At 58.0% G+C, this 24,821-nt stretch overlaps 1 protein-coding gene across 1 annotated transcript in view; it reads left to right on the top strand.

The window, feature by feature from the left end:
- cmtr1 (cap methyltransferase 1) overlaps positions 1 to 24,821 on the top strand; it is a 270,971-nt gene that overhangs the window by 85,475 nt on the left and 160,675 nt on the right. The window contains exons 14-15 of the mRNA XM_041188132.1: positions 21,710 to 21,778; positions 22,145 to 22,276. Of these exons, the coding sequence (XP_041044066.1) occupies positions 21,710 to 21,778; positions 22,145 to 22,276 (201 nt within the window). The remainder of the gene's footprint in view (positions 1 to 21,709; positions 21,779 to 22,144; positions 22,277 to 24,821) is intronic.

Genomic DNA, 24,821 nt, shown 5'->3' with positions numbered 1-24,821 from the left:
CTCTCAGTAACACCCATCCCCCCCACCTCTCTCTCTCTCTCAGTAACACCCATCCCCCCCACCTCTCTCTCAGTAACACCCATCCCCCCCACCTCTCTCTCAGTAACACCCATCCCCCCCACCTCTCTCTCAGTAACACCCATCCCCCCCACCTCTCTCTCAGTAACACCCATCCCCCCCACCTCTCTCTCAGTAACACCCATCCCCCCCACCTCTCTCTCAGTAACACCCATCCCCCCCACCTCTCTCTCTCTCTCAGTAACACCCATCCCCCCCCACCTCTCTCTCTCTCTCAGTAACACCCATCCCCCCCACCTCTCTCTCTCTCTCAGTAACACCCATCCCCCCCACCTCTCTCTCTCTCTCAGTAACACCCATCCCCCCCACCTCTCTCTCAGTAACACCCATCCCCCCCACCTCTCTCTCAGTAACACCCATCCCCCCCACCTCTCTCTCAGTAACACCCATCCCCCCCACCTCTCTCTCAGTAACACCCATCCCCCCCACCTCTCTCTCTCAGTAACACCCATCCCCCCCACCTCTCTCTCTCTCTCAGTAACACCCATCCCCCCCACCTCTCTCTCAGTAACACCCATCCCCCCCCACCTCTCTCTCAGTAACACCCATCCCCCCCACCTCTCTCTCAGTAACACCCATCCCCCCCACCTCTCTCTCAGTAACACCCATCCCCCCCACCTCTCTCTCAGTAACACCCATCCCCCCCCACCTCTCTCTCAGTAACACCCATCCCCCCCACCTCTCTCTCTCTCTCAGTAACACCCATCCCCCCCACCTCTCTCTCAGTAACACCCATCCCCCCCACCTCTCTCTCTCTCTCAGTAACACCCATCCCCCCCCACCTCTCTCTCAGTAACACCCATCCCCCCCACCTCTCTCTCAGTAACACCCATCCCCCCCACCTCTCTCTCAGTAACACCCATCCCCCCCACCTCTCTCTCAGTAACACCCATCCCCCCCACCTCTCTCTCTCTCTCAGTAACACCCATCCCCCCCACCTCTCTCTCAGTAACACCCATCCCCCCCACCTCTCTCTCAGTAACACCCATCCCCCTCACCTCTCTCTCAGTAACACCCATCCCCCCCACCTCTCTCTCAGTAACACCCATCCCCCCCACCTCTCTCTCAGTAACACCCATCCCCCCCACCTCTCTCTCAGTAACACCCATCCCCCCCCACCTCTCTCTCAGTAACACCCATCCCCCCCACCTCTCTCTCAGTAACACCCATCCCCCCCACCTCTCTCTCAGTAACACCCATCCCCCCCACCTCTCTCTCAGTAACACCCATCCCCCCCACCTCTCTCTCTCTCTCAGTAACACCCATCCCCCCCACCTCTCTCTCAGTAACACCCATCCCCCCCACCTCTCTCTCTCTCTCAGTAACACCCATCCCCCCCACCTCTCTCTCAGTAACACCCATCCCCCCCACCTCTCTCTCAGTAACACCCATCCCCCCCACCTCTCTCTCTCTCTCAGTAACACCCATCCCCCCCACCTCTCTCTCTCTCTCAGTAACACCCATCCCCCCCACCTCTCTCTCAGTAACACCCATCCCCCCCACCTCTCTCTCAGTAACACCCATCCCCCCCACCTCTCTCTCAGTAACACCCATCCCCCCCACCTCTCTCTCTCTCTCAGTAACACCCATCCCCCCCACCTCTCTCTCAGTAACACCCATCCCCCCCACCTCTCTCTCAGTAACACCCATCCCCCCCACCTCTCTCTCAGTAACACCCATCCCCCCCACCTCTCTCTCAGTAACACCCATCCCCCCCACCTCTCTCTCTCTCTCAGTAACACCCATCCCCCCCCACCTCTCTCTCAGTAACACCCATCCCCCCCACCTCTCTCTCAGTAACACCCATCCCCCCCACCTCTCTCTCAGTAACACCCATCCCCCCCACCTCTCTCTCTCTCTCAGTAACACCCATCCCCCCCACCTCTCTCTCAGTAACACCCATCCCCCCCACCTCTCTCTCTCTCTATCAGTAACACCCATCCCCCCCACCTCTCTCTCAGTAACACCCATCCCCCCCACCTCTCTCTCAGTAACACCCATCCCCCCCACCTCTCTCTCTCTCTCAGTAACACCCATCCCCCCCACCTCTCTCTCAGTAACACCCATCCCCCCCACCTCTCTCTCAGTAACACCCATCCCCCCCACCTCTCTCTCAGTAACACCCATCCCCCCCACCTCTCTCTCAGTAACACCCATCCCCCCCACCTCTCTCTCTCTCTCAGTAACACCCATCCCCCCCACCTCTCTCTCTCTATCAGTAACACCCATCCCCCCCACCTCTCTCTCAGTAACACCCATCCCCCCCACCTCTCTCTCAGTAACACCCATCCCCCCCACCTCTCTCTCTCTCAGTAACACCCATCCCCCCCACCTCTCTCTCTCTCTCAGTAACACCCATCCCCCCCACCTCTCTCTCTCTCTCAGTAACACCCATCCCCCCCACCTCTCTCTCAGTAACACCCATCCCCCCCACCTCTCTCTCTCTCTCAGTAACACCCATCCCCCCCACCTCTCTCTCAGTAACACCCATCCCCCCCACCTCTCTCTCAGTAACACCCATCCCCCCCACCTCTCTCTCTCTCTCAGTAACACCCATCCCCCCCACCTCTCTCTCTCTCTCAGTAACACCCATCCCCCCCACCTCTCTCTCAGTAACACCCATCCCCCCCACCTCTCTCTCTCTCTCAGTAACACCCATCCCCCCCACCTCTCTCTCAGTAACACCCATCCCCCCCACCTCTCTCTCAGTAACACCCATCCCCCCCACCTCTCTCTCTCTCTCAGTAACACCCATCCCCCCCACCTCTCTCTCTCTCTCAGTAACACCCATCCCCCCCACCTCTCTCTCTCTATCAGTAACACCCATCCCCCCCACCTCTCTCTCTCTCTCAGTAACACCCATCCCCCCCACCTCTCTCTCAGTAACACCCATCCCCCCCACCTCTCTCTCTCTCTCAGTAACACCCATCCCCCCCACCTCTCTCTCAGTAACACCCATCCCCCCCACCTCTCTCTCTCTCTCAGTAACACCCATCCCCCCCACCTCTCTCTCTCTCTCAGTAACACCCATCCCCCCCACCTCTCTCTCAGTAACACCCATCCCCCCCACCTCTCTCTCAGTAACACCCATCCCCCCCACCTCTCTCTCTCTCTCAGTAACACCCATCCCCCCCACCTCTCTCTCAGTAACACCCATCCCCCCCACCTCTCTCTCTCTCTCAGTAACACCCATCCCCCCCACCTCTCTCTCAGTAACACCCATCCCCCCCACCTCTCTCTCAGTAACACCCATCCCCCCCACCTCTCTCTCAGTAACACCCATCCCCCCCACCTCTCTCTCTCTATCAGTAACACCCATCCCCCCCACCTCTCTCTCTCTATCAGTAACACCCATCCCCCCCACCTCTCTCTCAGTAACACCCATCCCCCCCACCTCTCTCTCTCTCTCAGTAACACCCATCCCCCCCACCTCTCTCTCAGTAACACCCATCCCCCCCACCTCTCTCTCAGTAACACCCATCCCCCCCACCTCTCTCTCTCTCTCAGTAACATCCATCCCCCCCACCTCTCTCTCAGTAACACCCATCCCCCCCACCTCTCTCTCAGTAACACCCATCCCCCCACCTCTCTCTCAGTAACACCCATCCCCCCCACCTCTCTCTCTCTCTCAGTAACACCCATCCCCCCCACCTCTCTCTCAGTAACACCCATCCCCCCCACCTCTCTCTCTCTCTCAGTAACACCCATCCCCCCCACCTCTCTCTCAGTAACACCCATCCCCCCCACCTCTCTCTCTCTCTCAGTAACACCCATCCCCCCCACCTCTCTCTCTCTCTCAGTAACACCCATCCCCCCCACCTCTCTCTCTCTCTCAGTAACACCCATCCCCCCCACCTCTCTCTCTCTCTCAGTAACACCCATCCCCCCCACCTCTCTCTCAGTAACACCCATCCCCCCCACCTCTCTCTCTCTCTCAGTAACACCCATCCCCCCCACCTCTCTCTCTCTCTCAGTAACACCCATCCCCCCCACCTCTCTCTCTCTCTCAGTAACACCCATCCCCCCCACCTCTCTCTCAGTAACACCCATCCCCCCCACCTCTCTCTCTCTCTCAGTAACATCCATCCCCCCCACCTCTCTCTCAGTAACACCCATCCCCCCCACCTCTCTCTCAGTAACACCCATCCCCCCACCTCTCTCTCAGTAACACCCATCCCCCCCACCTCTCTCTCTCTCTCAGTAACACCCATCCCCCCCACCTCTCTCTCAGTAACACCCATCCCCCCCACCTCTCTCTCAGTAACACCCATCCCCCCCACCTCTCTCTCAGTAACACCCATCCCCCCCACCTCTCTCTCAGTAACACCCATACCCCCACCTCTCTCTCAGTAACACCCATCCCCCCCACCTCTCTCTCAGTAACACCCATCCCCCCCACCTCTCTCTCAGTAACACCCATCCCCCCCCACCTCTCTCTCAGTAACACCCATCCCCCCCACCTCTCTCTCAGTAACACCCATCCCCCCCACCTCTCTCTCAGTAACACCCATCCCCCCCACCTCTCTCTCTCTCTCAGTAACACCCATCCCCCCCACCTCTCTCTCTCTCTCAGTAACACCCATCCCCCCCACCTCTCTCTCAGTAACACCCATCCCCCCCACCTCTCTCTCTCTCTCAGTAACACCCATCCCCCCCACCTCTCTCTCTCTCTCAGTAACACCCATCCCCCCCACCTCTCTCTCAGTAACACCCATCCCCCCCACCTCTCTCTCTCTCAGTAACACCCATCCCCCCCACCTCTCTCTCTCTCTCAGTAACACCCATCCCCCCCACCTCTCTCTCAGTAACACCCATCCCCCCCACCTCTCTCTCAGTAACACCCATCCCCCCCACCTCTCTCTCAGTAACACCCATCCCCCCCACCTCTCTCTCAGTAACACCCATCCCCCCACCTCTCTCTCAGTAACACCCATCCCCCCACCTCTCTCTCAGTAACACCCATCCCCCCACCTCTCTCTCAGTAACACCCATCCCCCCCACCTCTCTCTCTCTCTCAGTAACACCCATCCCCCCCACCTCTCTCTCTCTCTCAGTAACACCCATCCCCCCACCTCTCTCTCAGTAACACCCATCCCCCCCACCTCTCTCTCAGTAACACCCATCCCCCCCCACCTCTCTCTCAGTAACACCCATCCCCCCCACCTCTCTCTCTCTCTCAGTAACACCCATCCCCCCACCTCTCTCTCAGTAACACCCATCCCCCCCACCTCTCTCTCAGTAACACCCATCCCCCCCACCTCTCTCTCAGTAACACCCATCCCCCCCACCTCTCTCTCTCTCTCAGTAACACCCATCCCCCCCACCTCTCTCTCAGTAACACCCATCCCCCCCACCTCTCTCTCAGTAACACCCATCCCCCCCACCTCTCTCTCAGTAACACCCATCCCCCCCACCTCTCTCTCAGTAACACCCATCCCCCCCACCTCTCTCTCAGTAACACCCATCCCCCCCACCTCTCTCTCTCTCTCTCAGTAACACCCATCCCCCCCACCTCTCTCTCAGTAACACCCATCCCCCCCACCTCTCTCTCAGTAACACCCATCCCCCCCACCTCTCTCTCAGTAACACCCATCCCCCCCACCTCTCTCTCAGTAACACCCATCCCCCCCACCTCTCTCTCAGTAACACCCATCCCCCCCACCTCTCTCTCAGTAACACCCATCCCCCCACCTCTCTCTCAGTAACACCCATCCCCCCCACCTCTCTCTCAGTAACACCCATCCCCCCCACCTCTCTCTCAGTAACACCCATCCCCCCCACCTCTCTCTCAGTAACACCCATCCCCCCCACCTCTCTCTCAGTAACACCCATCCCCCCCACCTCTCTCTCAGTAACACCCATCCCCCCCACCTCTCTCTCTCTCTCAGTAACACCCATCCCCCCCCACCTCTCTCTCAGTAACACCCATCCCCCCCACCTCTCTCTCTCTCTCAGTAACACCCATCCCCCCCACCTCTCTCTCAGTAACACCCATCCCCCCCACCTCTCTCTCAGTAACACCCATCCCCCCCACCTCTCTCTCAGTAACACCCATCCCCCCCACCTCTCTCTCAGTAACACCCATCCCCCCCACCTCTCTCTCTCTCTCAGTAACACCCATCCCCCCACCTCTCTCTCTCTCTCAGTAACACCCATCCCCCCCACCTCTCTCTCTCTCTCAGTAACACCCATCCCCCCCACCTCTCTCTCAGTAACACCCATCCCCCCCACCTCTCTCTCAGTAACACCCATCCCCCCCACCTCTCTCTCTCTCTCAGTAACACCCATCCCCCCACCTCTCTCTCAGTAACACTCATCCCCCCCACCTCTCTCTCAGTAACACCCATCCCCCCCACCTCTCTCTCAGTAACACCCATCCCCCCACCTCTCTCTCAGTAACACCCATCCCCCCCACCTCTCTCTCAGTAACACCCATCCCCCCCACCTCTCTCTCAGTAACACCCATCCCCCCCACCTCTCTCTCAGTAACACCCATCCCCCCCACCTCTCTCTCAGTAACACCCATCCCCCCCACCTCTCTCTCAGTAACACCCATCCCCCCCACCTCTCTCTCTCTCTCAGTAACACCCATCCCCCCCACCTCTCTCTCAGTAACACCCATCCCCCCCACCTCTCTCTCAGTAACACCCATCCCCCCCACCTCTCTCTCAGTAACACCCATCCCCCCCACCTCTCTCTCAGTAACACCCATCCCCCCCACCTCTCTCTCAGTAACACCCATCCCCCCCACCTCTCTCTCTCTCAGTAACACCCATCCCCCCCACCTCTCTCTCTCTCTCAGTAACACCCATCCCCCCACCTCTCTCTCTCTCTCAGTAACACCCATCCCCCCCACCTCTCTCTCTCTCTCAGTAACACCCATCCCCCCCACCTCTCTCTCAGTAACACCCATCCCCCCCACCTCTCTCTCAGTAACACCCATCCCCCCCACCTCTCTCTCTCTCTCAGTAACACCCATCCCCCCCACCTCTCTCTCTCTCTCAGTAACACCCATCCCCCCCCACCTCTCTCTCAGTAACACCCATCCCCCCCACCTCTCTCTCAGTAACACCCATCCCCCCCACCTCTCTCTCTCTCAGTAACACCCATCCCCCCCACCTCTCTCTCAGTAACACCCATCCCCCCCCACCTCTCTCTCTCTCTCAGTAACACCCATCCCCCCCACCTCTCTCTCTCTCAGTAACACCCATCCCCCCCACCTCTCTCTCAGTAACACCCATCCCCCCCACCTCTCTCTCAGTAACACCCATCCCCCCCACCTCTCTCTCAGTAACACCCATCCCCCCCCACCTCTCTCTCTCTCTCTCAGTAACACCCATCCCCCCCACCTCTCTCTCAGTAACACCCATCCCCCCCACCTCTCTCTCAGTAACACCCATCCCCCCCACCTCTCTCTCAGTAACACCCATCCCCCCCACCTCTCTCTCAGTAACACCCATCCCCCCCACCTCTCTCTCAGTAACACCCATCCCCCCCACCTCTCTCTCTCTCTCTCAGTAACACCCATCCCCCCCACCTCTCTCTCTCTCTCTCAGTAACACCCATCCCCCCCACCTCTCTCTCAGTAACACCCATCCCCCCCACCTCTCTCTCAGTAACACCCATCCCCCCCACCTCTCTCTCAGTAACACCCATCCCCCCCACCTCTCTCTCAGTAACACCCATCCCCCCCACCTCTCTCTCAGTAACACCCATCCCCCCCACCTCTCTCTCAGTAACACCCATCCCCCCCACCTCTCTCTCAGTAACACCCATCCCCCCCACCTCTCTCTCAGTAACACCCATCCCCCCCACCTCTCTCTCAGTAACACCCATCCCCCCCACCTCTCTCTCAGTAACACCCATCCCCCCCACCTCTCTCTCTCTCTCAGTAACACCCATCCCCCCCACCTCTCTCTCTCTCTCAGTAACACCCATCCCCCCCACCTCTCTCTCTCTCTCAGTAACACCCATCCCCCCACCTCTCTCTCTCTCTCAGTAACACCCATCCCCCCCCACCTCTCTCTCAGTAACACCCATCCCCCCCACCTCTCTCTCTCTCAGTAACACCCATCCCCCCCACCTCTCTCTCTCTCTCAGTAACACCCATCCCCCCCACCTCTCTCTCAGTAACACCCATCCCCCCCACCTCTCTCTCAGTAACACCCATCCCCCCCACCTCTCTCTCAGTAACACCCATCCCCCCCACCTCTCTCTCTCTCTCAGTAACACCCATCCCCCCCACCTCTCTCTCAGTAACACCCATCCCCCCCACCTCTCTCTCAGTAACACCCATCCCCCCCCACCTCTCTCTCTCTCTCAGTAACACCCATCCCCCCCCACCTCTCTCTCTCTCTCAGTAACACCCATCCCCCCCACCTCTCTCTCAGTAACACCCATCCCCCCCACCTCTCTCTCAGTAACACCATCCCCCCCACCTCTCTCTCTCTCTCAGTAACACCCATCCCCCCCACCTCTCTCTCAGTAACACCCATCCCCCCCACCTCTCTCTCTCTCTCAGTAACACCCATCCCCCCCACCTCTCTCTCAGTAACACCCATCCCCCCCACCTCTCTCTCAGTAACACCCATCCCCCCCACCTCTCTCTCAGTAACACCCATCCCCCCCACCGCTCTCTCTCTCTCAGTAACACCCATCCCCCCCCCACCTCTCTCTCTCTCTCAGTAACACCCATCCCCCCCACCTCTCTCTCTCTCTCAGTAACACCCATCCCCCCCACCTCTCTCTCAGTAACACCCATCCCCCCCACCTCTCTCTCTCTCTCTCTCTCAGTAACACCCATCCCCCCCACCTCTCTCTCTCTCTCAGTAACACCCATCCCCCCACCTCTCTCTCAGTAACACCCATCCCCCCCACCTCTCTCTCAGTAACACCCATCCCCCCCACCTCTCTCTCTCTCTCAGTAACACCCATCCCCCCCACCTCTCTCTCTCTCTCAGTAACACCCATCCCCCCCACCTCTCTCTCTCTCTCAGTAACACCCATCCCCCCCACCTCTCTCTCAGTAACACCCATCCCCCCCACCTCTCTCTCTCTCTCTCTCAGTAACACCCATCCCCCCCACCTCTCTCTCAGTAACACCCATCCCCCCCACCTCTCTCTCAGTAACACCCATCCCCCCCACCTCTCTCTCAGTAACACCCATCCCCCCCACCTCTCTCTCAGTAACACCCATCCCCCCCACCTCTCTCTCTCTCTCAGTAACACCCATCCCCCCCACCTCTCTCTCAGTAACACCCATCCCCCCCACCTCTCTCTCTCTCTCAGTAACACCCATCCCCCCCATCTCTCTCTCTCTCTCAGTAACACCCATCCCCCCACCTCTCTCTCAGTAACACCCATCCCCCCCACCTCTCTCTCTCTCTCAGTAACACCCATCCCCCCCACCTCTCTCTCTCTCTCAGTAACACCCATCCCCCCCACCTCTCTCTCTCTCTCAGTAACACCCATCCCCCCCACATCTCTCTCAGTAACACCCATCCCCCCCACCTCTCTCTCTCTCTCAGTAACACCCATCCCCCCCACCTCTCTCTCAGTAACACCCATCCCCCCCACCTCTCTCTCAGTAACACCCATCCCCCCCACCTCTCTCTCAGTAACACCCATCCCCCCCACCTCTCTCTCAGTAACACCCATCCCCCCCACCTCTCTCTCAGTAACACCCATCCCCCCCACCTCTCTCTCTCTCTCAGTAACACCCATCCCCCCCACCTCTCTCTCAGTAACACCCATCCCCCCCACCTCTCTCTCAGTAACACCCATCCCCCCCACCTCTCTCTCAGTAACACCCATCCCCCCCACCTCTCTCTCTCTCTCAGTAACACCCATCCCCCCCACCTCTCTCTCAGTAACACCCATCCCCCCCACCTCTCTCTCTCTCTCAGTAACACCCATCCCCCCCCACCTCTCTCTCAGTAACACCCATCCCCCCCACCTCTCTCTCTCTCTCAGTAACACCCATCCCCCCCACCTCTCTCTCTCTCTCAGTAACACCCATCCCCCCCACCTCTCTCTCAGTAACACCCATCCCCCCCACCTCTCTCTCTCTCTCAGTAACACCCATCCCCCCCACCTCTCTCTCTCTCTCAGTAACACCCATCCCCCCCACCTCTCTCTCTCTCTCAGTAACACCCATCCCCCCCACCTCTCTCTCAGTAACACCCATCCCCCCCACCTCTCTCTCAGTAACACCCATCCCCCCCACCTCTCTCTCAGTAACACCCATCCCCCCCACCTCTCTCTCTCTCTCAGTAACACCCATCCCCCCCACCTCTCTCTCAGTAACACCCATCCCCCCACCTCTCTCTCTCTCTCAGTAACACCCATCCCCCCACCTCTCTCTCAGTAACACCCATCCCCCCCACCTCTCTCTCTCTCTCAGTAACACCCATCCCCCCCACCTCTCTCTCTCTCTCAGTAACACCCATCCCCCCACCTCTCTCTCAGTAACACCCATCCCCCCCACCTCTCTCTCTCTCTCAGTAACACCCATCCCCCCCACCTCTCTCTCTCTCTCAGTAACACCCATCCCCCCACCTCTCTCTCAGTAACACCCATCCCCCCCACCTCTCTCTCTCTCTCAGTAACACCCATCCCCCCCACCTCTCTCTCTCTCTCAGTAACACCCATCCCCCCCCACCTCTCTCTCTCTCTCAGTAACACCCATCCCCCCCACCTCTCTCTCTCTCTCAGTAACACCCATCCCCCCCACCTCTCTCTCAGTAACACCCATCCCCCCCACCTCTCTGTCAGTAACACCCATCCCCCCCACCTCTCTCTCAGTAACACCCATCCCCCCCACCTCTCTCTCAGTAACACCCATCCCCCCCACCTCTCTCTCAGTAACACCCATCCCCCCCACCTCTCTCTCAGTAACACCCATCCCCCCCACCTCTCTCTCAGTAACACCCATCCCCCCCACCTCTCTCTCAGTAACACCCATCCCCCCCACCTCTCTCTCTCTCTCAGTAACACCCATCCCCCCCACCTCTCTGTCAGTAACACCCATCCCCCCCACCTCTCTCTCAGTAACACCCATCCCCCCCACCTCTCTCTCTCTCTCAGTAACACCCATCCCCCCCACCTCTCTCTCAGTAACACCCATCCCCCCCACCTCTCTCTCAGTAACACCCATCCCCCCCACCTCTCTCTCTCTCTCAGTAACACCCATCCCCCCCACCTCTCTCTCTCTCTCAGTAACACCCATCCCCCCCACCTCTCTCTCAGTAACACCCATCCCCCCCACCTCTCTCTCTCTCTCAGTAACACCCATCCCCCCCACCTCTCTGTCAGTAACACCCATCCCCCCCACCTCTCTCTCAGTAACACCCATCCCCCCCACCTCTCTCTCAGTAACACCCATCCCCCCCACCTCTCTCTCTCTCTCAGTAACACCCATCCCCCCCACCTCTCTCTCAGTAACACCCATCCCCCCCACCTCTCTCTCAGTAACACCCATCCCCCCCACCTCTCTCTCAGTAACACCCATCCCCCCCACCTCTCTCTCAGTAACACCCATCCCCCCCACCTCTCTCTCAGTAACACCCATCCCCCCCACCTCTCTGTCAGTAACACCCATCCCCCCCACCTCTCTCTCAGTAACACCCATCCCCCCCACCTCTCTCTCAGTAACACCCATCCCCCCCACCTCTCTCTCTCTCTCAGTAACACCCATCCCCCCCACCTCTCTCTCTCTCAGTAACACCCATCCCCCCCACCTCTCTCTCTCTCTCAGTAACACCCATCCCCCCACCTCTCTCTCTCTCTCAGTAACACCCATCCCCCCCACCTCTCTCTCTCTCTCAGTAACACCCATCCCCCCCACCTCTCTCTCAGTAACACCCATCCCCCCCACCTCTCTCTCTCTCTCAGTAACATCCATCCCCCCCACCTCTCTCTCAGTAACACCCATCCCCCCCACCTCTCTCTCAGTAACACCCATCCCCCCCACCTCTCTCTCAGTAACACCCATCCCCCCCACCTCTCTCTCTCTCTCAGTAACACCCATCCCCCCCACCTCTCTCTCAGTAACACCCATCCCCCCCCACCTCTCTCTCAGTAACACCCATCCCCCCCACCTCTCTCTCAGTAACACCCATCCCCCCCACCTCTCTCTCAGTAACACCCATACCCCCCACCTCTCTCTCAGTAACACCCATCCCCCCCACCTCTCTCTCAGTAACACCCATCCCCCCCACCTCTCTCTCAGTAACACCCATCCCCCCCACCTCTCTCTCAGTAACACCCATCCCCCCCACCTCTCTCTCAGTAACACCCATCCCCCCCACCTCTCTCTCAGTAACACCCATCCCCCCCACCTCTCTCTCTCTCTCAGTAACACCCATCCCCCCCACCTCTCTCTCTCTCTCAGTAACACCCATCCCCCCCACCTCTCTCTCAGTAACACCCATCCCCCCACCTCTCTCTCTCTCTCAGTAACACCCATCCCCCCCACCTCTCTCTCTCTCAGTAACACCCATCCCCCCCACCTCTCTCTCAGTAACACCCATCCCCCCCACCTCTCTCTCTCTCTCAGTAACACCCATCCCCCCCACCTCTCTCTCTCTCAGTAACACCCATCCCCCCCACCTCTCTCTCAGTAACACCCATCCCCCCCACCTCTCTCTCAGTAACACCCATCCCCCCCACCTCTCTCTCAGTAACACCCATCCCCCCCACCTCTCTCTCAGTAACACCCATCCCCCACCTCTCTCTCAGTAACACCCATCCCCCCCACCTCTCTCTCAGTAACACCCATCCCCCCACCTCTCTCTCTCTCTTTCAGTAACACCCATCACCCCCACCTCTCTCTCAGTAACACCCATCCCCCCCACCTCTCTCTCAGTAACACCCATCCCCCCCACCTCTCTCTCTCTCTCAGTAACACCCATCCCCCCCACCTCTCTCTCTCTCTTTCAGTAACACCCATCACCCCCACCTCTCTCTCAGTAACACCCATCCCCCCCACCTCTCTCTCAGTAACACCCATCCCCCCCACCTCTCTCTCTCTCTCAGTAACACCCATCCCCCCCACCTCTCTCTCAGTAACACCCATCCCCCCACCTCTCTCTCTCTCTTTCAGTAACACCCATCACCCCCACCTCTCTCTCAGTAACACCCATCCCCCCCACCTCTCTCTCTCTCTCAGTAACACCCATCCCCCCCACCTCTCTCTCTCTCTCAGTAACACCCATCCCCCCACCTCTCTCTCAGTAACACCCATCCCCCCCACCTCTCTCTCAGTAACACCCATCCCCCCCACCTCTCTCTCAGTAACACCCATCCCCCCCACCTCTCTCTCTCTCTCAGTAACACCCATCCCCCCACCTCTCTCTCAGTAACACCCATCCCCCCCACCTCTCTCTCAGTAACACCCATCCCCCCCACCTCTCTCTCAGTAACACCCATCCCCCCCACCTCTCTCTCTCTCTCAGTAACACCCATCCCCCCACCTCTCTCTCAGTAACACCCATCCCCCCCACCTCTCTCTCAGTAACACCCATCCCCCCCACCTCTCTCTCAGTAACACCCATCCCCCCCACCTCTCTCTCAGTAACACCCATCCCCCCCACCTCTCTCTCAGTAACACCCATCCCCCCCACCTCTCTCTCTCTCTCTCAGTAACACCCATCCCCCCCACCTCTCTCTCAGTAACACCCATCCCCCCCACCTCTCTCTCAGTAACACCCATCCCCCCCACCTCTCTCTCAGTAACACCCATCCCCCCCACCTCTCTCTCAGTAACACCCATCCCCCCCACCTCTCTCTCAGTAACACCCATCCCCCCCACCTCTCTCTCAGTAACACCCATCCCCCCACCTCTCTCTCAGTAACACCCATCCCCCCCACCTCTCTCTCAGTAACACCCATCCCCCCCACCTCTCTCTCAGTAACACCCATCCCCCCCACCTCTCTCTCAGTAACACCCATCCCCCCCACCTCTCTCTCAGTAACACCCATCCCCCCACCTCTCTCTCAGTAACACCCATCCCCCCCACCTCTCTCTCTCTCTCAGTAACACCCATCCCCCCCACCTCTCTCTCAGTAACACCCATCCCCCCCACCTCTCTCTCTCTCTCAGTAACACCCATCCCCCCCACCTCTCTCTCAGTAACACCCATCCCCCCCACCTCTCTCTCAGTAACACCCATCCCCCCCACCTCTCTCTCAGTAACACCCATCCCCCCCACCTCTCTCTCAGTAACACCCATCCCCCCCACCTCTCTCTCTCTCTCAGTAACACCCATCCCCCCACCTCTCTCTCTCTCAGTAACACCCATCCCCCCCACCTCTCTCTCTCTCTCAGTAACACCCATCCCCCCCACCTCTCTCTCAGTAACACCCATCCCCCCACCTCTCTCTCAGTAACACCCATCCCCCCCACCTCTCTCTCTCTCTCAGTAACACCCATCCCCCCCACCTCTCTCTCAGTAACACTCATCCCCCCCACCTCTCTCTCAGTAACACCCATCCCCCCCACCTCTCTCTCAGTAACACCCATCCCCCCACCTCTCTCTCAGTAACACCCATCCCCCCCACCTCTCTCTCAGTAACACCCATCCCCCCCACCTCTCTCTCAGTAACACCCATCCCCCCCACCTCTCTCTCAGTAACACCCATCCCCCCCACCTCTCTCTCAGTAACACCCATCCCCCCCACCTCTCTCTCAGTAACACCCATCCCCCCCACCTCTCTCTCTCTCTCAGTAACACCCATCCCCCCCACCTCTCTCTCAGTAACACCCATCCCCCCCACCTCTCTCTCAGTAACACCCATCCCCCCCACCTCTCTCTCAGTAACACCCATCCCCCCCACCTCTCTCTCAGTAACACCCATCCCCCCCACCTCTCTCTCAGTAACACCCATCCCCCCCACCTCTCTCTCTCTCTCAGTAACACCCATCCCCCCCACCTCTCTCTCTCTCTCAGTAACACCCATCCCCCCACCTCTCTCTCTCTCTCAGTAACACCCATCCCCCCCACCTCTCTCTCTCTCAGTAACACCCATCCCCCCCACCTCTCTCTCAGTAACACCCATCCCCCCCACCTCTCTCTCAGTAACACCCATCCCCCCCACCTCTCTCTCTCTCTCAGTAACACCCATCCCCCCCACCTCTCTCTCTCTCTCAGTAACACCCATCCCCCCCACCTCTCTCTCAGTAACACCCATCCCCCCCACCTCTCTCTCAGTAACACCCATCCCCCCCACCTCTCTCTCTCTCTCAGTAACACCCATCCCCCCCACCTCTCTCTCAGTAACACCCATCCCCCCACCTCTCTCTCTCTCAGTAACACCCATCCCCCCCACCTCTCTCTCTCTCTCAGTAACACCCATCCCCCCCACCTCTCTCTCAGTAACACCCATCCCCCCCACCTCTCTCTCAGTAACACCCATCCCCCCCACCTCTCTCTCAGTAACACCCATCCCCCCCACCTCTCTCTCTCTCTCTCAGTAACACCCATCCCCCCCACCTCTCTCTCAGTAACACCCATCCCCCCCACCTCTCTCTCAGTAACACCCATCCCCCCCACCTCTCTCTCAGTAACACCCATCCCCCCACCTCTCTCTCAGTAACACCCATCCCCCCCACCTCTCTCTCAGTAACACCCATCCCCCCCACCTCTCTCTCTCTCTCTCAGTAACACCCATCCCCCCCACCTCTCTCTCTCTCTCAGTAACACCCATCCCCCCCACCTCTCTCTCAGTAACACCCATCCCCCCCACCTCTCTCTCAGTAACACCCATCCCCCCCACCTCTCTCTCAGTAACACCCATCCCCCCCACCTCTCTCTCAGTAACACCCATCCCCCCCACCTCTCTCTCAGTAACACCCATCCCCCCCACCTCTCTCTCAGTAACACCCATCCCCCCCACCTCTCTCTCAGTAACACCCATCCCCCCCACCTCTCTCTCAGTAACACCCATCCCCCCCACCTCTCTCTCAGTAACACCCATCCCCCCCACCTCTCTCTCAGTAACACCCATCCCCCCCACCTCTCTCTCTCAGTAACACCCATCCCCCCCACCTCTCTCTCTCTCAGTAACACCCATCCCCCCCACCTCTCTCTCTCTCTCAGTAACACCCATCCCCCCACCTCTCTCTCTCTCTCAGTAACACCCATCCCCCCCACCTCTCTCTCAGTAACACCCATCCCCCCCACCTCTCTCTCTCTCTCAGTAACACCCATCCCCCCCACCTCTCTCTCAGTAACACCCATCCCCCCCACCTCTCTCTCAGTAACACCCATCCCCCCCACCTCTCTCTCAGTAACACCCATCCCCCCCACCTCTCTCTCAGTAACACCCATCCCCCCCACCTCTCTCTCTCTCAGTAACACCCATCCCCCCCACCTCTCTCTCAGTAACACCCATCCCCCCCACCTCTCTCTCAGTAACACCCATCCCCCCCACCTCTCTCTCTCTCAGTAACACCCATCCCCCCCACCTCTCTCTCTCTCTCAGTAACACCCATCCCCCCCACCTCTCTCTCAGTAACACCCATCCCCCCCACCTCTCTCTCAGTAACACCCATCCCCCCCACCTCTCTCTCTCTCTCAGTAACACCCATCCCCCCCACCTCTCTCTCAGTAACACCCATCCCCCCCACCTCTCTCTCTCTCTCAGTAACACCCATCCCCCCCACCTCTCTCTCAGTAACACCCATCCCCCCCACCTCTCTCTCAGTAACACCCATCCCCCCCACCTCTCTCTCAGTAACACCCATCCCCCCCACCTCTCTCTCTCTCTCAGTAACACCCATCCCCCCCACCTCTCTCTCTCTCTCAGTAACACCCATCCCCCCCACCTCTCTCTCTCTCTCAGTAACACCCATCCCCCCCACCTCTCTCTCAGTAACACCCATCCCCCCCACCTCTCTCTCTCTCTCTCTCAGTAACACCCATCCCCCCCACCTCTCTCTCTCTCTCAGTAACACCCATCCCCCCACCTCTCTCTCAGTAACACCCATCCCCCCCACCTCTCTCTCAGTAACACCCATCCCCCCACCTCTCCCTCTCTCTCAGTAACACCCATCCCCCCCACCTCTCTCTCTCTCTCAGTAACACCCATCCCCCCCACCTCTCTCTCTCTCAGTAACACCCATCCCCCCCACCTCTCTCTCAGTAACACCCATCCCCCCCACCTCTCTCTCTCTCTCTCAGTAACACCCATCCCCCCCACCTCTCTCTCAGTAACACCCATCCCCCCCACCTCTCTCTCAGTAACACCCATCCCCCCCACCTCTCTCTCAGTAACACCCATCCCCCCCACCTCTCTCTCAGTAACACCCATCCCCCCCACCTCTCTCTCTCTCTCAGTAACACCCATCCCCCCCCACCTCTCTCTCAGTAACACCCATCCCCCCCACCTCTCTCTCTCTCTCAGTAACACCCATCCCCCCCCATCTCTCTCTCTCTCTCAGTAACACCCATCCCCCCCACCTCTCTCTCAGTAACACCCATCCCCCCCACCTCTCTCTCTCTCTCAGTAACACCCATCCCCCCCACCTCTCTCTCTCTCTCAGTAACACCCATCCCCCCCACCTCTCTCTCTCTCTCAGTAACACCCATCCCCCCCACATCTCTCTCAGTAACACCCATCCCCCCCACCTCTCTCTCTCTCTCAGTAACACCCATCCCCCCCACCTCTCTCTCAGTAACACCCATCCCCCCCACCTCTCTCTCAGTAACACCCATCCCCCCCACCTCTCTCTCAGTAACACCCATCCCCCCCACCTCTCTCTCAGTAACACCCATCCCCCCCACCTCTCTCTCAGTAACACCCATCCCCCCCACCTCTCTCTCTCTCTCAGTAACACCCATCCCCCCCACCTCTCTCTCAGTAACACCCATCCCCCCCACCTCTCTCTCAGTAACACCCATCCCCCCCACCTCTCTCTCAGTAACACCCATCCCCCCCACCTCTCTCTCTCTCTCAGTAACACCCATCCCCCCCACCTCTCTCTCAGTAACACCCATCCCCCCCACCTCTCTCTCTCTCAGTAACACCCATCCCCCCCACCTCTCTCTCAGTAACACCCATCCCCCCACCTCTCTCTCTCTCTCAGTAACACCCATCCCCCCCACCTCTCTCTCTCTCAGTAACACCCATCCCCCCCACCTCTCTCTCAGTAACACCCATCCCCCCCACCTCTCTCTCTCTCAGTAACACCCATCCCCCCCACCTCTCTCTCTCTCTCAGTAACACCCATCCCCCCCACCTCTCTCTCTCTCTCAGTAACACCCATCCCCCCCACCTCTCTCTCAGTAACACCCATCCCCCCCCACCTCTCTCTCAGTAACACCCATCCCCCCCACCTCTCTCTCAGTAACACCCATCCCCCCCACCTCTCTCTCTCTCTCAGTAACACCCATCCCCCCCACCTCTCTCTCAGTAACACCCATCCCCCCCACCTCTCTCTCTCTCTCAGTAACACCCATCCCCCCACCTCTCTCTCAGTAACACCCATCCCCCCCACCTCTCTCTCTCTCTCAGTAACACCCATCCCCCCCACCTCTCTCTCTCTCTCAGTAACACCCATCCCCCCACCTCTCTCTCAGTAACACCCATCCCCCCCACCTCTCTCTCTCTCAGTAACACCCATCCCCCCCACCTCTCTCTCTCTCTCAGTAACACCCATCCCCCCACCTCTCTCTCAGTAACACCCATCCCCCCCACCTCTCTCTCTCTCTCAGTAACACCCATCCCCCCCACCTCTCTCTCTCTCAGTAACACCCATCCCCCCCACCTCTCTCTCTCTCAGTAACACCCATCCCCCCCACCTCTCTCTCTCTCAGTAACACCCATCCCCCCCACCTCTCTCTCAGTAACACCCATCCCCCCCACCTCTCTGTCAGTAACACCCATCCCCCCCACCTCTCTCTCAGTAACACCCATCCCCCCCACCTCTCTCTCAGTAACACCCATCCCCCCCCACCTCTCTCTCAGTAACACCCATCCCCCCCACCTCTCTCTCAGTAACACCCATCCCCCCCACCTCTCTCTCAGTAACACCCATCCCCCCCACCTCTCTCTCAGTAACACCCATCCCCCCCACCTCTCTCTCTCTCAGTAACACCCATCCCCCCCACCTCTCTGTCAGTAACACCCATCCCCCCCACCTCTCTCTCAGTAACACCCATCCCCCCACCTCTCTCTCTCTCAGTAACACCCATCCCCCCCACCTCTCTCTCAGTAACACCCATCCCCCCCACCTCTCTCTCAGTAACACCCATCCCCCCCACCTCTCTCTCTCTCTCAGTAACACCCATCCCCCCCACCTCTCTCTCTCTCTCAGTAACACCCATCCCCCCCACCTCTCTCTCAGTAACACCCATCCCCCCCACCTCTCTCTCTCTCTCAGTAACACCCATCCCCCCCACCTCTCTGTCAGTAACACCCATCCCCCCCACCTCTCTCTCAGTAACACCCATCCCCCCCACCTCTCTCTCAGTAACACCCATCCCCCCCCACCTCTCTCTCTCTCTCAGTAACACCCATCCCCCCCACCTCTCTCTCAGTAACACCCATCCCCCCCACCTCTCTCTCAGTAACACCCATCCCCCCCACCTCTCTCTCAGTAACACCCATCCCCCCCACCTCTCTCTCAGTAACACCCATCCCCCCCACCTCTCTCTCAGTAACACCCATCCCCCCCACCTCTCTGTCAGTAACACCCATCCCCCCCACCTCTCTCTCAGTAACACCCATCCCCCCCACCTCTCTCTCAGTAACACCCATCCCCCCCACCTCTCTCTCAGTAACACCCATCCCCCCCACCTCTCTCTCAGTAACACCCATCCCCCCCACCTCTCTCTCAGTAACACCCATCCCCCCCACCTCTCTCTCAGTAACACCCATCCCCCCCACCTCTCTCTCAGTAACACCCATCCCCCCCACCTCTCTCTCTCTCTCAGTAACACCCATCCCCCCCACCTCTCTCTCAGTAACACCCATCCCCCCCACCTCTCTCTCAGTAACACCCATCCCCCCCCACCTCTCTCTCAGTAACACCCATCCCCCCCACCTCTCTCTCAGTAACACCCATCCCCCCCACCTCTCTCTCAGTAACACCCATCCCCCCCACCTCTCTCTCAGTAACACCCATCCCCCCCACCTCTCTCTCTCTCTCAGTAACACCCATCCCCCCCACCTCTCTCTCAGTAACACCCATCCCCCCCACCTCTCTCTCAGTAACACCCATCCCCCCCACCTCTCTCTCAGTAACACCCATCCCCCCCACCTCTCTCTCAGTAACACCCATCCCCCCCACCTCTCTCTCAGTAACACCCATCCCCCCCACCTCTCTCTCAGTAACACCCATCCCCCCCACCTCTCTCTCAGTAACACCCATCCCCCCCACCTCTCTCTCAGTAACACCCATCCCCCCCACCTCTCTCTCAGTAACACCCATCCCCCCCACCTCTCTCTCTCTCTCAGTAACACCCATCCCCCCCACCTCTCTCTCAGTAACACCCATCCCCCCCACCTCTCTCTCAGTAACACCCATCCCCCCCACCTCTCTCTCAGTAACACCCATCCCCCCCACCTCTCTCTCAGTAACACCCATCCCCCCCACCTCTCTCTCAGTAACACCCATCCCCCCCACCTCTCTCTCAGTAACACCCATCCCCCCCACCTCTCTCTCAGTAACACCCATCCCCCCCACCTCTCTCTCAGTAACACCCATCCCCCCCACCTCTCTCTCTCTCTCAGTAACACCCATCCCCCCCACCTCTCTCTCAGTAACACCCATCCCCCCCACCTCTCTCTCAGTAACACCCATCCCCCCCACCTCTCTCTCAGTAACACCCATCCCCCCCACCTCTCTCTCAGTAACACCCATCCCCCCCACCTCTCTCTCAGTAACACCCATCCCCCCCACCTCTCTCTCAGTAACACCCATCCCCCCCACCTCTCTCTCAGTAACACCCATCCCCCCCACCTCTCTCTCTCTCTCAGTAACACCCATCCCCCCCACCTCTCTCTCTCTCTCAGTAACACCCATCCCCCCCACCTCTCTCTCTCTCTCAGTAACACCCATCCCCCCCACCTCTCTCTCAGTAACACCCATCCCCCCCACCTCTCTCTCTCTCTCAGTAACACCCATCCCCCCCACCTCTCTCTCTCTCTCAGTAACACCCATCCCCCCCACCTCTCTCTCAGTAACACCCATCCCCCCCACCTCTCTCTCAGTAACACCCATCCCCCCCACCTCTCTCTCAGTAACACCCATCCCCCCCACCTCTCTCTCAGTAACACCCATCCCCCCCACCTCTCTCTCAGTAACACCCATCCCCCCCACCTCTCTCTCTCTCTCAGTAACACCCATCCCCCCCACCTCTCTCTCAGTAACACCCATCCCCCCACCTCTCTCTCAGTAACACCCATCCCCCCCACCTCTCTCTCAGTAACACCCATCCCCCCCACCTCTCTCTCTCTCTCAGTAACACCCATCCCCCCCACCTCTCTCTCTCTCTCAGTAACACCCATCCCCCCCACCTCTCTATCAGTAACACCCCTCCCCCTCCCTGTTTCCGTCCCCCTCCCCCTCCCTCTTCATCTCCCACTGGCCGTTTCTGTGTCCAATGGAAAGTGTGTTGTTCTCCCACAGATCCCGGACAAAGCTCGGATTGCTCCCAGCCCGACTGATGCCAAGAGCAAATTTTACGAGCTGATCCAGGTGAATGAGATGTTAACGTTTCCATTAGCTTAAATTAATTCACATCGTTTTACTGTGTCCAGGCCACGACCCCATCCTCTCTCTGACCCCAGCTGTTTCAGGGTCGTGACCCCGTGCTCACTCTCTGACCCTAGTCATACCAAAGTCATGATCCTGTCTTCGCCCTCTGACCGGTTGTTGGCGCGTTTCCCCCCGGTTGTTGGCGCGTTTCCCCCCGGTTGTTCCCCCCCCCGGTTGTTGGCGCGTTTCCCCCCGGTTGTTGGCGCGTTTCCCCCCGGTTGTTGGCGCGTTTCCCCCCGGTTGTTCCCCCCCGCTTGTTGGCGCGTTTCCCCCGGTTGTTGATGTGGCCTCTTACTCTCTCTGCAGGGTAGTGACATGGAGACTTTCAGTTATAAAGCTACCCTGCTGTCTCCAGAGAACATTGAGAAGATCAGCCATGTGTTGGACTATCGGTGTATGGTTGCTGGTGGGCAGCAGACATTCCTCCTGGGCATGGGGGTAAGTACTTGAGGGGATTATGGGGAACAGTCCATAAGGATGTGGAAATAGGAACATCACAGTGGCCTTGTGGTAATGTCACTGGTCAGCAGGCTGTGGGGATGCAGATTCACATCCCAGCCCAGCAGCTGGTGGAATTAAAATTTAGTTAGTAAAGCTGCAATCGAAAGCGAGTCTCACTAATGGTGTCAATGAAACGATCATCGATTGTCACTCATATCCTTACCCGGTCTGACCTAGAGGTGACTTCAGACCCACATCAGTGTCGTCGGCTTTTAACTGCTCTCCAGGGAAGTTGGGGATGGGTAAGAAATGCTGGCCTTGCCAGCGATGCCCACTTCCCATGAAGATGCTTGCCCCCCACAGTGCCCCCGGAGCCAGCTCCACCATGCAGTTGGAATCCTGGCTTCCCCCTCAGGCTCACTTTGTCAGATTTTTCATCCCTCCTTGTCTTGTCTTGAGAATTCCAAAGAATCACAACCCTGTGAGTGAAGGTATCTCTTCTCATCCCAGCCCTTATCCTGAGATTGTGTCCCTGTGCTTTCGATTATCCTGGCAGGGGAAAGACACCCTCTGTCTGTCTGTAGAAAAGCAGAATGGCTTTTTACAAATAGACAGTAAAGTGGGACTCTGAGCCTCTTGCTGTGATTGGCTTGGCCTGTAATTTGGAAAAAAATGTTCATTCATTCACAGGATGTGGGTTTCGCTGGCTGGGCCCAGCATTTATTGCCCATCCCTAATTGCCCCTTGAGAAGTTGGTGGTGAGCTGCCTTCTTGAACCGCTGCAGTCCATGTGGTGTAGGTACTCCCACAGTGCTGTTAGGGAGGGAGTTCCAGGATTTTGACCTCGCGACAGTGAAGTGTTACAGACAGGAGAGGGTTGAATTTAAACAGTCCTTATTTCTCCTCTCACCACCCGTCCGTAAGCAGAAAGGTGTTTAGATTTTGATTTACCCCTTTATAATAAGTGGAGTATTTTCCCAACCCCTCAGTTTTGGTCTGATCCGATTTCTATGAACAACTACACCGCAAATTCCGGATAGGGTAAAATTAGAGGGTTAGTTTATTTTACACACACTCAAAATGCGGGAGGAGGGTTCAAGGTGTTTATCCCCCCACACTCCCCTCTTGCATCGCTACAATAAAGGAGGGATAAAGAGAAGAGAGAGGGAGAGGGCTAAAACCACCAAGAAACTAAGAATTCTTGTTTCACGTGAGGCCAGAGTCCAGAATCAAAGTCCAATGCTGTGTTCCCTCATGGAGGTGCTGGATAATCCACCTTTCCAGTAGCAGTGACTCCCACAATGGGCTAGGCATGTAGGAATGAGTTAACCCTGGAGGCTGAGATAAAAGCAAAACACTGTGCATGCTGGAAACCTGAAACAAAATCAGAAAATGCTGGAAAATCTCCGCAGGTCTGGCAGCATCTGTGGAGAGAGAAACAGAGTTAGCGTTTCGAGTCCGTGTGACTCTTCTTCATAGCTAAAGAGAAGTGAAATTGTGGTGAAGTTTATACTGTCTAAGGGGCTGGCGGGACAGATGAAGCTGGATAGGTGGAGGCAAAGGAGGGATTGACAAAGATGTCATGAACTAAAGGACAAAGCAGGTGTTAATGGTAGAGGTTAGTGCTAAAAAAGGTGCTGATAGAGGTATAAAGGCAAGAAAGCAGAATGTGATGATCGCAGAACAAGGATAGCGTTGTGTGAAAGAGCAACATGAGCAAGTAACATATAGCCCTGTGGGAGATGGTGGTGGGGGAGAAAAGGATAGAAAATGGGATAGAAGGGGGGGTAAAAAGGGGGATAAAACCACGGATAAATGAATAAAAATAAAAATAAGTGGATAAAAAAATGAATGTAGAAAGAAGGGGATTAAAAAAAGCGTGAGGAAGATGGAGTTGGTCTGAAGTTGTTGAATTCAATATTCAGTCCGGAAGGCTGTAAAGTGCCTAGTCGGAAGATGAGGTGCCGTTCCTCCAGTTTGTGTTGGGCTTCACTGGAACAATGCAGCAAGCCAAGGACAGACATGTGGGCATGAGAGCAGGGTGGAGTGTTGAAATGGCAAGCGACAGGGAGGTTTGGGTCATTCTTGCGGACAGACCGCAGGTGTTCTGCAAAGCGGTCACCCAGTCTGCAATTGGTCTCTCCAATGTAGAGGAAACCGCGTTGGGAGCAGCGATTGCAGTAGACTAAATTGAGGGAAGTGCAAGTGAAACGCTGCTTCACTTGAAAGGAGTGTTTGGGCCCTTGGACGGTGAGGAGAGGGAAAGTAAAGGGGCAGATGTTGCACCTTCTGCGGTTGCATGGGAAGGTGCTGTGGGAGGGGGTTGAGGTGTAGGGAGTGATGGAGGAGTGGACCAGGGTGTCCCGGAGGGAACGATCCCTACGGAATGCCGACGAGGGGGGTGAAGGGAAGATGTGTTTGGTGGTGGCATCATGCTGGAGTTGGCGGAAATGGCGGAGGATGATCCTTTGAATGCGGAGGCTGGTGGGGTGATAAGTGAGGACAAGGGGGACCCTATCATGTTTCTGGGAGGGAGGAGAAG

The sequence above is a fragment of the Carcharodon carcharias genome, chromosome 5 (genome assembly GCF_017639515.1).
Source record: "Carcharodon carcharias isolate sCarCar2 chromosome 5, sCarCar2.pri, whole genome shotgun sequence".
In the NCBI taxonomy this organism is placed as follows: Eukaryota; Metazoa; Chordata; class Chondrichthyes; order Lamniformes; family Lamnidae; genus Carcharodon; species Carcharodon carcharias.
This window is presented reverse-complemented; position numbering and strand designations above follow the sequence as displayed.